The 14,068-nt window shown below is 40.8% G+C and overlaps 1 protein-coding gene across 1 annotated transcript in view; it reads right to left on the bottom strand.

Annotated features, from left to right (window-relative positions):
- ILRUN (inflammation and lipid regulator with UBA-like and NBR1-like domains) overlaps window positions 1-14,068 on the bottom strand; it is an 89,301-nt gene that overhangs the window by 50,727 nt on the left and 24,506 nt on the right. Inside the window, exon 2 of the mRNA XM_066359610.1 lies at window positions 3,279-3,433. Coding sequence (XP_066215707.1) covers window positions 3,279-3,433 — 155 coding nt within the window. The remainder of the gene's footprint in view (window positions 1-3,278; window positions 3,434-14,068) is intronic.

Raw genomic sequence — 14,068 nt, 5'->3', positions numbered from 1 at the left:
GAAAACAGCACGGGCCAGCCCTACTTTCGTGTTTCTACTCTAGTTCCAGAAAGAACTCGGTCAGGTTAGGGTGACGCCAGAGAGAGAGCCAGTGCCTGTGCGTGCTCTTCCCCTCTCTTTAATAACATACCTGTCACTTAGCTATAGGAGGCCAGGTTCTCCTTAATCATTTAGTTTATAGATAGAAGACTAGTTGAACAAATTAGAGAAGGATTTTTTTTTAAACTATTTGTTCAGCCTGACCTGGTGGTGGTGCAGTGCATAGTGTCAGCCTGGGGCGCTGAGGACCCAGGTTCCAAACACTGAGGTTGCTGGCTTGAGCGCGGGCTCACCAGCTTGAGTGTGGGATCCTAGACATGACCCCATGGCTGCTGGCTTGAGTTCAAAAGATTACTGCCTTGAGGCCCAAGATCGCTGGTTTGAGCAAGGGGTCACTGGCCCGAATGGAGACCCACCCCCACCCCTCGGTTAAGGCACATATAAGAAGTCAATCAATGAACAACTAAGGTGCCAAAACTGAGTTGATGCTTCTCATCTCTCTCCCTTCCTGTCTGTCCCCTACCACCACCAAAACAAAACAAAAAAGCAAAACACTATTTGTTCAAAGTACCTTAAAAGATAAAATCTATAGCAATTGTTAACCAACTTTTCAAGAGGTGCCCAGGAACACAAATGGCCTTTACAGGAAAAAAGGCTAAATAGACCCAGAGGCTGTTCTAAACTGGAGTTACAGGAGAAAATGGTGGCCAATACAGATTTTCTGCAAGTCAAGGTAAAAGGCAGGATATTTGGGGTTCTGATTTTACATTCTAGCCATTTTATGTCAATCCACCCACGTAATGATCTAGTAAGTGAGAAGATATATCAATAGGTTTTCAGAAATATAAAATAGTTATCCTGCAACAAGATAGTATTATATTTAAAATATTCCAACATTACTATATTAACTTTCCGTACTTAAAAGCACTATAATAAAGAACTCATGGACTGCGGGTGGGTAAAAAAAAAAAAAAAAAAAAACTCATGGAAGGCCAGCCAGACCATTTTCACCATAAGTAAACAAGGTCTTAGATTAACATTTTTTAACTAAATAAAACTTCTGTATATCTCATACTTTCTAAACAAACATCATTCATTTACAAATTCATGTATAAATTTCAAAAGCATTTGTGATCAGTAACAGCAGGTTTTAATAATACAAAGGATAACCATGATAAACAGAAGCTGAACTAGAGATTGTTTTCATATTTTTAAATGCAGGCAATATTAAGAAAGGTAAGGAAGAAATCAAAGTAATCAAACTTCAAACAAGTAAGAATTTCAAGGAAAAATAGAAAATATGGCTATTTTCCCATATTACCTCTCAAACTAACAATGCACCACATTGTTATAACCAAAAGGGAAAAGACACTAATGACAATTTTACAAAGCCACAGAAGTCCTCAGTCATCTACAACACTATGTCAATCCAAATTATGTGCCTTTGCTCCATGACACGCTGAACCTTCATCCAAGGCAGAGTTATTTCTAACTAAGCCAGAAAAACTATGAATCACAATTTGGTACATTTACTATTATATAAAAGTCTAGTTTAGCCAGCTTTCCCCATCATGAAAGAAGTATAAAGAACTGCAAGGTACATAGTCAATAAAGTCACTTTTGTGGGGTTTGAGCCCCAAGAATCTCCTATCATCTCATATCAGATTACCTTGCTAGCTAGGGTTCTCCCACAGCCAGAAATTTTTAGCTATATATTCTTTTGCCTAGTTTTCCAACTCTCAGAACTCCTCTGTTAAGTCTCATTAATAACAAGGATGTTCAAGCCTCCTCACCCAGTCAGCATAAATTGTTACTGGATGGTACAAGAAATACTAAACCCACTCAAATTTAAAGTCATTGAAAAAAATTTAACAATTAAAAGGTAATAATTAACAGTTATCAGATACATATTCAGATGCCGTTTTCAAAGAACTATGGTTAGCTTAATTTTATTTTTCTCTTTTTTTTTCTTTTTTTGTATTTTTCTGAAGCTGGAAACGGGGAGAGACAGTCAGACAGACTCCCGCATGCGCCCAACCAGGATCCACCTGGCACGCCCCTGGGGGCGACACTCTGCCCACCAGGGGGCGATGCTCTGCCCATCCTGGGCATTGCTATGCTGCAACCAGAGCCACTCTAGCGCCTGAGGCAGAGGCCACAGAGCCATCCCCAGCGCCCGGGCCATCTTTGCTCCAATGGAGCCTTGGCTGCGGGAGGGGAAGAGAGAGAGAGAGAGAGGAAGGAGAGGGGGAGGGGTGGAGAAGCAGATGGGCGCTTCTCCTGTGTGCCCTGACCGGAAATCGAACCCGGGACTTCTGCACGCCAGGCCGACGCTCTACCACTGAGCCAACTGGCCAGGGCTATTTTTTCTTAATGTCAGCAATATACCAAAACAATGACTTAAAAAATTTTCTTGTCTGACCAGGCGGTAGTACAATGGATAGAGCGTTGACCTGGGATACTGAGGTCCCAGGCTTGAAACCTCAAGGTTGTTGAGGGCTCACCCGACTTGAGAGTGGGCTCACCAGCTTGAGCGCGGGATCCTAGACATGACCCCATGTTGCTGGTTTGAAGTCCAAGGCTGCTGGCTTGAGCAAGGGCTCACTGGCTCTAACTGGAGCCCCCTGGTCAAGGCACATATGAGAAGCAATCAATGAATAGCTCAAGTGCCGCAACTATGAGTTGATGCTTCTCATCTTTCTCCCTTCCTGTTTTGTCTCTCACAAAAAATAAAAAACATAAAAACTCAATCTGTCAGTCCTTCCCATTATAAGCCAATTCCCATCCTTCTTACCCTGATACATGAAGAAAATTTCAGACTCATCCTGTGGTTACAAAGAAATGAGCTTTTAAAAGAGAAGATGCTCACAGGTCTTTCTAGCTACCTGTTCTATTCATGGCTATACCTCCTCTAGACTGTTAGAAACAAGGGGAAGATCATTAACCAGAGCAGAATGAAAGTGATGGAGTAGAACCACCACACATGCCTAGGTCCTGGTATCAAATGAATACGGAATTCTGTGTAGATAGATACCATCAAGACCTAAATTGTTCTTCCAAATTTAGGAAAGGGAATATTTCATTGATGTTTGGTCCATGATATCAGGACAAGAAATGCTACATCATGAAGAAGAGAAATCTCAGAGTTATACAATCACATTTCTAAAACATTTATTTCTTTTAACTACTGAGGAAAAAAAAAAAAGTTGGACAAGGAGAATTGCCCATTATCCATTTACCAGAATTCTGGATCCGCCACGTTTTTATAAACTGAGTATCAGGAGGTATTGACTCCCCTTCTCCTATGGTGACATCTTCAACAAAAGACATGGAGGGCATACTGATGTTTGGGCTCTCGAAGTCGTAATAGGCGCCAATGGCTGCTTGTAGGTTCCTACAAAAAAAGAAAAAAGGCAAAAGACTTAAGTCCTGTTCAGAACATATCATCCTAACTGTCAAACAAAAGGGAAAAACCAGTTTCTTAGGGTTTGTAATAGAACCTAAGGCTTCTGGTATGGAAATCCTCAGAGCCACTGATTCTGGCTGAGGAACAACCAGAAAAACACCAGTACCGACCAACTTGTGCAGCACTGTCTTCCCAACATACCACTGAGAAAGCAACAAACATTACCACCACTGGCTACAATATGAAGAAACTTCCCTCTTACCCACAGAATAGCAAGTATGGGTACAACAAGCCAATTAAAAACAAGCTCCTTTGCAACTATGACTGAAATCCAATCCAGCTCCATTTTCTTGTGTGTGTGTGTGTGTATGACAGCGACAGAGAGAGACAGAGAGAGGGACAGATAGGGACAGACAGACAGGAAGGGAGAGAGATGAGAAGCATCAATTCTTCGTTGCAGCTCCTTAGTTGTTCAGGGATTGCTTTCTCATATGTGCCTTAATGGGGGGGGGGGGGCTGCAGCAGAATGAGTGACCCCTTGCTCAAGCCAGTGACCTAGGGCTCAAGCCAGCGACCATGGGGTCATGTCTATGATCCCATTATCAAGCCAGTGACCCCACACTGAAGCTGGATGAGCCCATGCTCAAGTAGGTGACCTCATGGTTTGGGACCTGGGTCTCCACATTCCAATCCTATGCTCATTCCACTGCGCTACCGCCTGGTCAGGCCAGTTCCATTTTTTAAAACATTCTAATTTTATGAAAAAGCAATATATATATAAAAGAAAAAGCAATATATGTACATGGTTTAAGAAGTTTCAGCCTGACTGGTGGTGGTGCAGTGGATAAGCATCGTCAACCTGGAACACTAAGATCCCAGGTTTGAAACCCCAAGGTCAATGGCTTGAGCACGGAATCATAGACATAATCCCATGATTGCTGGTTTGAACCCAAGGTCACTGGCTTGGCTGAAGCCCCGCAGTCAAGGCACGTATGAAAAGCAATCAATGAACAACTATGGTGCTGCAACTACAAGATGATACTTCTCTTTTTCTCTCTATTCCAGTCTGTCTCTCTAAAAAACAAGTTTCATAAAGTAAAAAATATCCATCAGAAATTATCTCCTTTCCTTCACCCACAATCACTCATATAACTTTCTTAATAACTTTCCAGAACTTCCTTATGTACATACAAAGAAATATATATATATTTGTGTGTGTGTGACAGAGGCAGAGAGAGGGACAGACAGGAAGGAAAAGAGATGAGAAGCACAAATTTTTCGTTGCAGTTCCTTAGTTGTTTATTATTGCTTTCTCATATGTGCCTTGACCAGGGGGCTACAGCAGATCGAACGACCCCTTGCTCAAGCCAGACCTTGGGCTCAAGCTGGTGAGCCTTGCTCAAACCAGATAAACCCATGCTCAAGCTGACGACCTCGGGGTTTCAAACCTGGGTCCTCTGTGTCCCAGTCCAACGCTCTATCCACTGCACCACCGCCTGGTCAGGCTATGTATTCTTATTTCAACCCTTTTTACACAATTGATACTGTATTATATATTGTCCTTTGCTTGTCCTCAACACTGTATCATGAAGACATTTCTATGTCAGTACATAGTGAGTAGGTTCACTGTTTTTTATATCTGTATCCAGATAGATAAATCATTATTTACGCAGCCAGTCCACTTTTGAGTGTTTTCAAGCTTTAATTCTTCTATAAAGTCATGCCCACAGCAAGTGCATCCACAGAATAAACCCCTGTGATACTGCTAGGCAAAGGGTACACAGTTACAGATTTAATGTTTAAACTTCTCTCAATGAAATTTGTACACTTAATGAAATGTTCCCACCAAGAATGTATAAGTGTTTATTTCCCTACTTGCTCATCAATAGTGTTTCTCCAACATTTTATCTTTTTCTCTATCTGATACAATGTTCTTCTATTTATTTTATTGATTGACTGATTTTTAGAAAGAGGAAGGGAAAGGAAGGAAGAGGAAGAGGAAGAAGGAGAGGAAGGAAGAAGGAGAACGAGTGGGGAGGGAGAGAGAGAGATATAGATTTGTTGTTCTATTTACTTATGCATTCACTGGTTGACCCTTGTTATGTGTCCTGACCAGGGATCAAACCTACAACCTTGGTGTACAGGGAAAACACTCTAATCAACTGAGCTACCCAGCCAAGGCCTAGTGATCTTTTTAATTACTCATAAAACCCCTTATGTCAGAAGGAACTTCCCTAACTGACCATAATCACATGATTGACAGCTTAGTTTATCAGTGCCAGAAACCAAAGGCCACTAAGGGGTTTAAGTAAGCTGTGTTCATAGAGAGATCAAAGAAATTGTTGGTAATTATATTAACTGCTGCTCTCATGGTCTTACTTAAGCTAGTGCATCATCCCCAGTCCCCACAGTACACAATAACATAAACTGCATTTTTTCTAAACATAACCCAACCATAATTCAATGGGTCCAGTAACCTATTTTTAATTACATGTAAGTATAGCATGAAATAAGCTCTGACAGTACACAATTGTTCAACAAACATGCTACTAACAGCAAACACTTTTTCTACAGGGGTCCTGCCTGCTCCAGGTGTTTGCAGCTGCCAGAAAGGCTGGCTATATTTAGAGCAGGTACCTCAGGTCAACCTCACCCAATGGTGGCCTGTTATATTAGTCACTAACGACTGGAATTACACCAGCAGCTGTGTGCTTCTTCTGTGTGCTAGATAAAATCTACATGGAGCAGAGCTGGGCCGGGGCCAAACTGTGCCCATTTGCTTGACCACTCAACGGGAAGGCTTGGACTTTAGTCTTCTCAGCAACTTCCTGATCCCGCAGACTGTGACCTGAAGTGAAGAATATATGACTGTTCAAGCTTAGGGAAGCCCAGCCCCTTCCCTCCCAGTACTACCAAGTTTAGGAATACATCTGGAATCAGCCCTTTACACTTAGGGATCGGAGATAAAATGAGGCACAGAGAAATAAGCCTAGCCTGCATTTTGTTTTTCTGAAAGCTTCTTATAAAAGCTATGTGTCCAACTTTATAAAGATTATTTTTCTGCTACAGCTCTCCAGCAAGCAGCCTGCTGAACTGTTTCCTGTTCACTTACTTGTCTGTAAAACACACTTGGGAGGGAAGAAACAGTGCACTCAGGACAACTGTCCGTTCTCATTCCCAGCCTGTGTCATATTTCACTTCTTGGCTCGGCCTGGTATCCAGACAGGACTTTGAGACCACGGCCGTAGAAACGCTAACAAGTGGAAAAGTCCAGCTCCCTTACCCTGGCAGGTTCATTCCCCTCCTCAGACCTTTCACACATCCCAACAGCCCACAGCGAAGCCAACAGAACTGCTGACTTGTATCAGTACGTTACACAGGCCTTCCGCCACAGGAAGACCCAGATTTTCAAAGCCCAAAGTGAAACCGAAAGCAGTGAACTGGACTCCTGGCCGGAAGCAGGAGCGGAGGATGACAAAGCAAATTCCCTTCCCAAGTACAGGGCAGAGAGCGGACTCAGCCCAGCGGTGCTCAGACCCACAGGGCGGGCACACAGCTCAAAATCTGGGTACGTGGCTCCTCGACGCTGGGACCATTTCGACGACTGCCTCACTGGGTCAAAAAACAGCAGGAACGGACGAACAGCGCCAACTTCGTGTGAGAACAAGCTGACAGGATAGCATGTAATGCCTGTTCAAAACAGCACGTTCAGCTATTATTAGTCAACAAGAGATTCTATGTGAAACAGCTGGCACAGGAGATAGGAAAGGGCCAGCACTGATTCAGTATTCAGCCCAGTCTGAAAACTTAAACTTCCAGGTTCTTTCAGAGCTTGTGCCCAGAAAGAACTTTTTAATCTGATTTCAGATGGTTAAAAGCACCTGGAATTACAAAGGCAGGCGGTGTAACAGGGGAGAAAAAAGGCGTGGGCTAAAGTTGAAAGACAGCGATGGTTGCACAACACTGCAAATATACTTGTCACACAAACTATACACTTTGGTTAAAAAAAATTTTCTTTCTTTTCTTTTAAACTTATTGTGTTGACATGGTTTCAAGTGTCCCATTCAATAAAATGGTAAAATTTTAAATGGCGTTGTTTTAAAGGCAGCTCCTAACTCAGGCTGTAGAGTTTTAAACAAATGGCTGAACAGCTATTTCGGTTTACTCATACACAAAACTAGTTTTCTGTATTATAAAGTTGGCTTATATAAGGCCCTGCCGGTTGGTTCAGTGGTAGAGCATCAGCTGGGCATGTGGAAGTCCTGGGTTTGATTCCTGACCAGGGCACACAGGAGAAGCACCCATCTGCTTCTCCACCGTTTCCCTTCTCCTTTTTCTCTATCTCTCCTCCTCCTGCAGCCAACGCTCCATGAGAGCAACGTTGGCCCGGGCACTGAGGACAGCTCCATGGCCTCTACCTCAGGAGCTAGAATGGGTCCAGTCGCAACAGAGTAGCGCCCCAGATGGGCAGAACATCGCCCCCTGGTGGGCATGCCGGGTGGATCTTGGTTGGGCACATGCAGGAGTCTGTCTCTCTGCCTCCCCACTTCTCACTTTAGAAAAATAAAAAAAATAAAGTTGGCTTATGTATTTTATATTATACTGCTCACAAAAATTAGGGGACCAGAAACCATGCAGATCCTCTCAGTACTTTCAGCCTTTTCACCAATGAAATAAAAGTTAGTTTTGCATCTCATTTGCACAATTGAATAATCTTCTTTGACTTGCCAATTGCTTTTTTGATGTTCTTAATAAAAAAAAAAAAATCAAATGCTTTTTTTAAAATCACTTCATATTCATTTTGAAATCTCCCCTAGTTTTTGTGAGCAGTATGTAAGGCTGGCATAAGGCTGGCTGTGAAAAGTGCATCAGGCTAGGTTGTCATTCATTTGTTCAACAAATATTTTAAGTAATTTGCATTTATTCATGTGCGAGGCACTGGATTTGGGATTAGTGATAAAACAGCCAGCATGGCAGGGCACTCCCTGCCACAAAGATTGTAGTCTAGAAGACTACTGCAAAGTAGGGACACTCAGACAAGGGTACCTCCCACAGCCTCTCCTGCTGAGGCTGTCTGTTCAAGGCAAGTTTCCCCACTTGGGGAAAAAAAATGGGCTTGGTGCATAAGACAGTTTCAACTGTACTGATTATCAGCTTAACCTGATTCCGAGTAGAATTTGGTAATGCTGATATGTGTTCCCTGATGAAATACAATTTTCTTTCTTAAAAAAAAAATACTTTTTTTAGATTTTATTTATTCATTTCTTAGAGAGAGAGGAGAGAAAGAGAAAGTAGGGGAGGAGTAAGAAGCATCAACTCCCATATATGTGCCTTGACCAGGCAAGCCCAGGGTTTTGAACCAGCAACCTCCGCATTCCAGATCAACACTTTACCCACTGCGCCACCATAGAAAAGGCAAAATGCAATTTTCTAACTCAAAAGCAATATTATCCAACCTTCATTTTATAAAAACACAGATGAACAGGTAAATAATATATCCCTGGCTATTAGTATAATTAACTATTACTTATAATTTATTATAGAATTTTCTGATCATCTAATAACACTGAACACCTGGTTTTCTTTAGAACACATTAATTACCAGGATGAATTCCATAAACAAGTTAGTTGTCTTTTTGTGTGTGTGTGACAGAGAAAGAGAGAGGGACAGATAGAGACAGACAGGCAGGCAGGGAGAGAGATGAGAAGCATCCATTCTTCCTTAGGGCACCTTAGTTGTTCATTGATTGCTTTCTCATATGTTCCTTGATTGGGGGGCTACAGCAGAGCAAGTGACCCCTTGCTCAAGCCAGCGACCTTGGGCTCAAGCCAGCGATCCTGGGCTTCAAGTAGCGACCTTTGGGATCAAGCCAGCAACAATGGGGTCATGTCTATGATCCCACACTCAAGCCAGTGACCTCGGGGTTTTGAACCTGAGTCCTCTGTGTCCCAGGTCCAACATTCTACCCACTATGCCACCACCTGGTCAGGCTAAACAAATTAGTTGTAACCTTCTCATTAAGTTGAATCTTATAAAGAGGTCAAATACCTAACTTTGCAGATGAATGAATAAACAAAATATATATGCTCACAAACCCCTGATATCTACAAACACAGAACACTTATTTTTGTACTATGTATACATAATAAGCTATATTGGTCTTATAAAGAAAAACCACCTATACACTGAATATATACAGTCAGGAACATCACCCAACAATATGGGGGTAGAAAACAGTTAAAATCAGAACATCAGAATTAAAGAAGGAATGCCAGAAGTCCTTATTTTAGGAAAAGCATGCCAAAATATTGAAGGGTGAAGAGTCATGTTTACAACTTTAAAATGACTAAAAAACAAATTTATACATATATTTGAAAATAATATGTACATAGGGTAGTCTTATCATCTGAGACAATAAAATTGGCTTTTTGTTTTTTGTTTTTAAAGCAGTTTTTAAGACACAGAAATTCAATACTGGCATTGTAGGAGTTTAGTTTCTAAGTGCCTTTTGCTAATGTCAGGATCAAACTATTTTTCCTTCCAAAAAAAAATAAAACTGGGATAAAATACGTAACACACAATTACTTTAAAGTACATAATTCGGTGACATTTAATGCACTTACAATGTTACAAAAACTCTTCATCACCTCACACCTATTAAAAACAACCCACACCCATTAAGTATTAATGCCTCATTTTTCCCCTCCCCCTTCCACTGGCAACCACTAATCTGCTTTCAGTCTCTATGATTTGCCTATCCTCGATAGTTTATATAAAGGATTCATACAATATGAGACCTGCTATACCTGGCTTCTTTCTCTTAGTAAAAAAAGTTTTCAGGATTCATCCCAAAAGGTAGCATATGTCAATATTCATTCCTTTTTATGGATGTCATATTCCACTGTATGTACCTACCACACTGCTCCAAAATTTAGGGGATATTTTATCGCTTCATATTTATTTTTGAAATATCCCCTAATTTTTGTGAGCATGTATATTTTGTTTATTCATTCATCTGCTGACAGACATTTCAGTGTTGCCACCTTTTTTGAGTAGTATAAGCAATGCTGCTATAAACATTCATATACATGTCTGTGTGGGCATGTGTGCTCATTTCTTTGGCTATATACCTAGGAATAGAACTGCTGAGTCATATGGTAATTCTATGTTTAACTTTCTGAAGATCCACCAAACTTTTCCACAATAGCTGAACCATTTTATTTACATTTCCATCAACAATGTATGAGTATTCCTATTTCTCCACACCCTCACCAACATTTAATTTTTTATTTTTCATTACAGTCATCCTAGTGGATGTGGAGTGATATCTGGCTGTGATTCTAGTTTGCATTTACCAATGACCTTGAACATCTTTTCATGTACTTGTTGTCTTCATTTAGAAATCTGGACTATTCCTAAAAGCAAAGAACATTCAAAGGTTTAAAACAAAAACAAAGAAAACCCTACAACTTCACTGAAGTAAAGCTCACGTAGCATAGCACTCGCCCATTTCAATTGTACAATTCAGTGCTTTTAGTAAAAAACCTGACTGGTGGTGGCACAGCGGACAGAGTTTCAACCTGAAAGGCCAAGGTCGCTGCTTTGATCCCCAGTCAAGACGCATATGAGAAGCTCTCAATGCACAACTAAGAACAAGTTGACACTTCTGTTTCTTTCTCCCCCCTGCCCTTCCTCTCTCTCTCAAAAAATGAAATGCTAAAACCATCACCGTGCTTTAGAACACTGTCATCATCCCAGCAATGTCCTAATCCCCCTAACATGTAAATATGTTACACTACATGGCAGAGGGGAATTAAGGTTGCTAATCAGCTAACCTGAAAATAGGGAATTTATCCTGGATTATTCGGGTAAACTCAATGTAATCACTTCCGTCAGAGTGGTGAGAGAGAAGTGGAAGACAGCAACAGACTCGTACAGCGAGAAGGACTTGCACAGCCTGCTGGCTTTGAAGATGAAGCAATGAGGCCATGCCCAGGAGTGTGTGTGGTCCCTGGCAATGGCGAGGGCGAGCGAATGCGTTCTCTAGCAAAACCAAAGACATAACACTTTCATTTTAGCCCAGAGGGACACATTTTGGACTTCTGAACTCCATAACTGTAAAATAAAAAAATTCATGTTTTTAAACCACTAGGTTTGTGGTGATTTATTATAATAAGCAAAAAACTAATACAATGGCTATTCATTGTATTACTCATTCTAGTTGGCTGTATATTTGAAAATGTACATAAGAGAAAAAAACTATGACTATGAAGGCACACTAAAGAAAGATTACAATTTTAAAAGGTGCTGTTTTCTGCTGAGTCATTTCCTTCATCATAATTCTACTTTCAAGAACTACCCATTAAAGATACATGTTGAGCAATAACTCCCATTTTTCTTGTTTCTCCAGACCTCTCCTCGAATTTAACTGTCATGGATACTTCCTGAAAACCACAGGGTTCAGTGCTAACTGAAATTTTCAAAGCTACTAGAACCCCGCCCCAAAGGAGATATGAAACTGTATGATAACCCAAAAAGTCCCAGAACAAACAGAAAATGTGACTCAGAGAAAGCCATCTTCATAAACAAAACGTGGTTTACTGTTGTTGATGAAACTTTCTTTGGGATGTAATTTAAAGTAGCAGTTATAAAATAAACCAGTAAACCTATAATTAAATATAGTTTACAAAAGTGTGTTTACCTAACACAGAACAAGCTGCAGCGGTCAAATGGATCTTATAGACATCCTAGTCAGAAAGCTATTTTCTAAAAAAAATGACTTTTGTTTTTGACTTTTAAAAAATAAAAAGTGCTAAAAAGCTAGGCTATGAAGCAACAATCCATTCGTAAACCTAGATGTTATCTCTGCGTACAAAGAAAAAAGCATGGGCCTTGGAAACAAATACCATACACCTTTTACACATACCTTTGATTAAATGTTTCCACGTCTATCTAATATGAATGCCCTTGAGATTTACGGTTGGTGTACGACAGAGGCCAGCGTCAAAGCCTCTTTCAGTTTCATCTCCCCTAAAGAACAACACTGGGCATGGAATCTCTGGAGATAATACAAAAGGATATATATACTTCAGCACGCTTTACCTCCAAAAATGCATACCAGGGTACACGTCTAAGAGAACCTACGGCCCCTCGTTATCAATCTTATTCTCTACTCTAAGAACAAGAAGGTAAGTAAACCTTGGCCAAGTTCTATTTAGTATGATCAACGAAGCCAAAACAATGTTACCATCGCTACCCATTAATGCCAGAGGGCATTAATGCCAACTCTACTAATCCTGCAACCAAACCATCTCCAAACACTCTGTAGCTACATCTGGCTGCTCTCTGGTATGTGTTAGATAGGTACCTCTAAAAAGCTGCCTGCTTACAGCTCGGGGACTAAATTAAATTAGACTCAACTTGGAGAAAGAATAGGATAAAGGCAAATTTTATGACAGTACACAAACCTGAGAGTACCAGGTCACTTCTTCTTTTAAAAACAAATTTAAAAAAATGAAACTAATAAAATGACCGTAGGAATCATTTTACATCAGAGACTGCTACCATTTTTAGTAGCGAGTAATCATCAAGAAAACAAGACAGCATTTAAGGAAGATTTCCTCTAAAAGCCCCGAGATACTTAAAAACAATCTAACATATGCTGTTAGTGTTTCCATGTTCTGGCAACCAGCTATACAGATCATAAGCAGTCAGGCTGAGACAGCTCATCCAACTGTAACCATTTCTTCTACAATACAGAAAAAAAGAATTTTTAAAAGATAACCACTTTGCATGACACTGCATAATTACTACCAGTTAAATTATTACAAAAAACAAAATCACAAAACCATTCAAAGAAACATTAAGAAAAAAAACAAAAAAAACTTGGTTTACAAAGAAAAACTAATAAAACCTAAGGGAGAGGGGAGGCTCATCTGTAGCTTTTTCAGATTCTTCCTGAAAAATAGTCTCTCAAAGAGAGAGAAAAGCAGTAAACATCTCAAATGGTGGAAACACAGAGAAGGAGTTTCTATATTTCAAGCTTCACAAATTCAAGGTGATCTCTCTTCAAAGGGTAAGGCAACTACACTTAAGTCCACACTGTTTAGATAAACCAAAAAATAATCAACCTTTTGCTTCATTCACCATAAAATCCTTCATGACTATAATCTGGTAAATTCCATTTTAATTCATTTTTTTAATTCATTTTAGAGAGGGGAGAGGGGAGAGGGGAGAGGGGAGAGGGAGAGAGAATATGAGAGAGGAGGGGAAACAGGAAGCATCAACTCCCATATGGGCCTTGACCAGGCAAGCCCGGGGATTAGAACCAGCGACCTCAGTGTTCCAGGTTGACGCTTTATCCACTGCGCCACCCCAGGTCAGGCTGATAAAACTCCATTTTAAAAACTAGCAATATCTTTATAGGAGATTGCCAACTAATAAATAAAGAAGAAATGCCTGACCAGGTGGTGGAGCAGTAAATAGAGCGCCGACCTGGGACGCTGAGGATCCAGATTTGATTGCTGGGTTGAGCACAGGCTCATCTGGCTTGAGTGCGGGGTCACCGATATGACCCCATGGTCACTGGCTCGGCTGGAGCACCCCGGTCAAGGCACGTATGA

The sequence above is a fragment of the Saccopteryx leptura genome, chromosome 1 (assembly GCF_036850995.1).
Source record: "Saccopteryx leptura isolate mSacLep1 chromosome 1, mSacLep1_pri_phased_curated, whole genome shotgun sequence".
NCBI classification, from domain to species: Eukaryota; Metazoa; Chordata; class Mammalia; order Chiroptera; family Emballonuridae; genus Saccopteryx; species Saccopteryx leptura.
The sequence above is the reverse complement of the archived record's forward strand: the minus strand, read 5'-3'. Positions and strand labels throughout refer to the sequence as shown.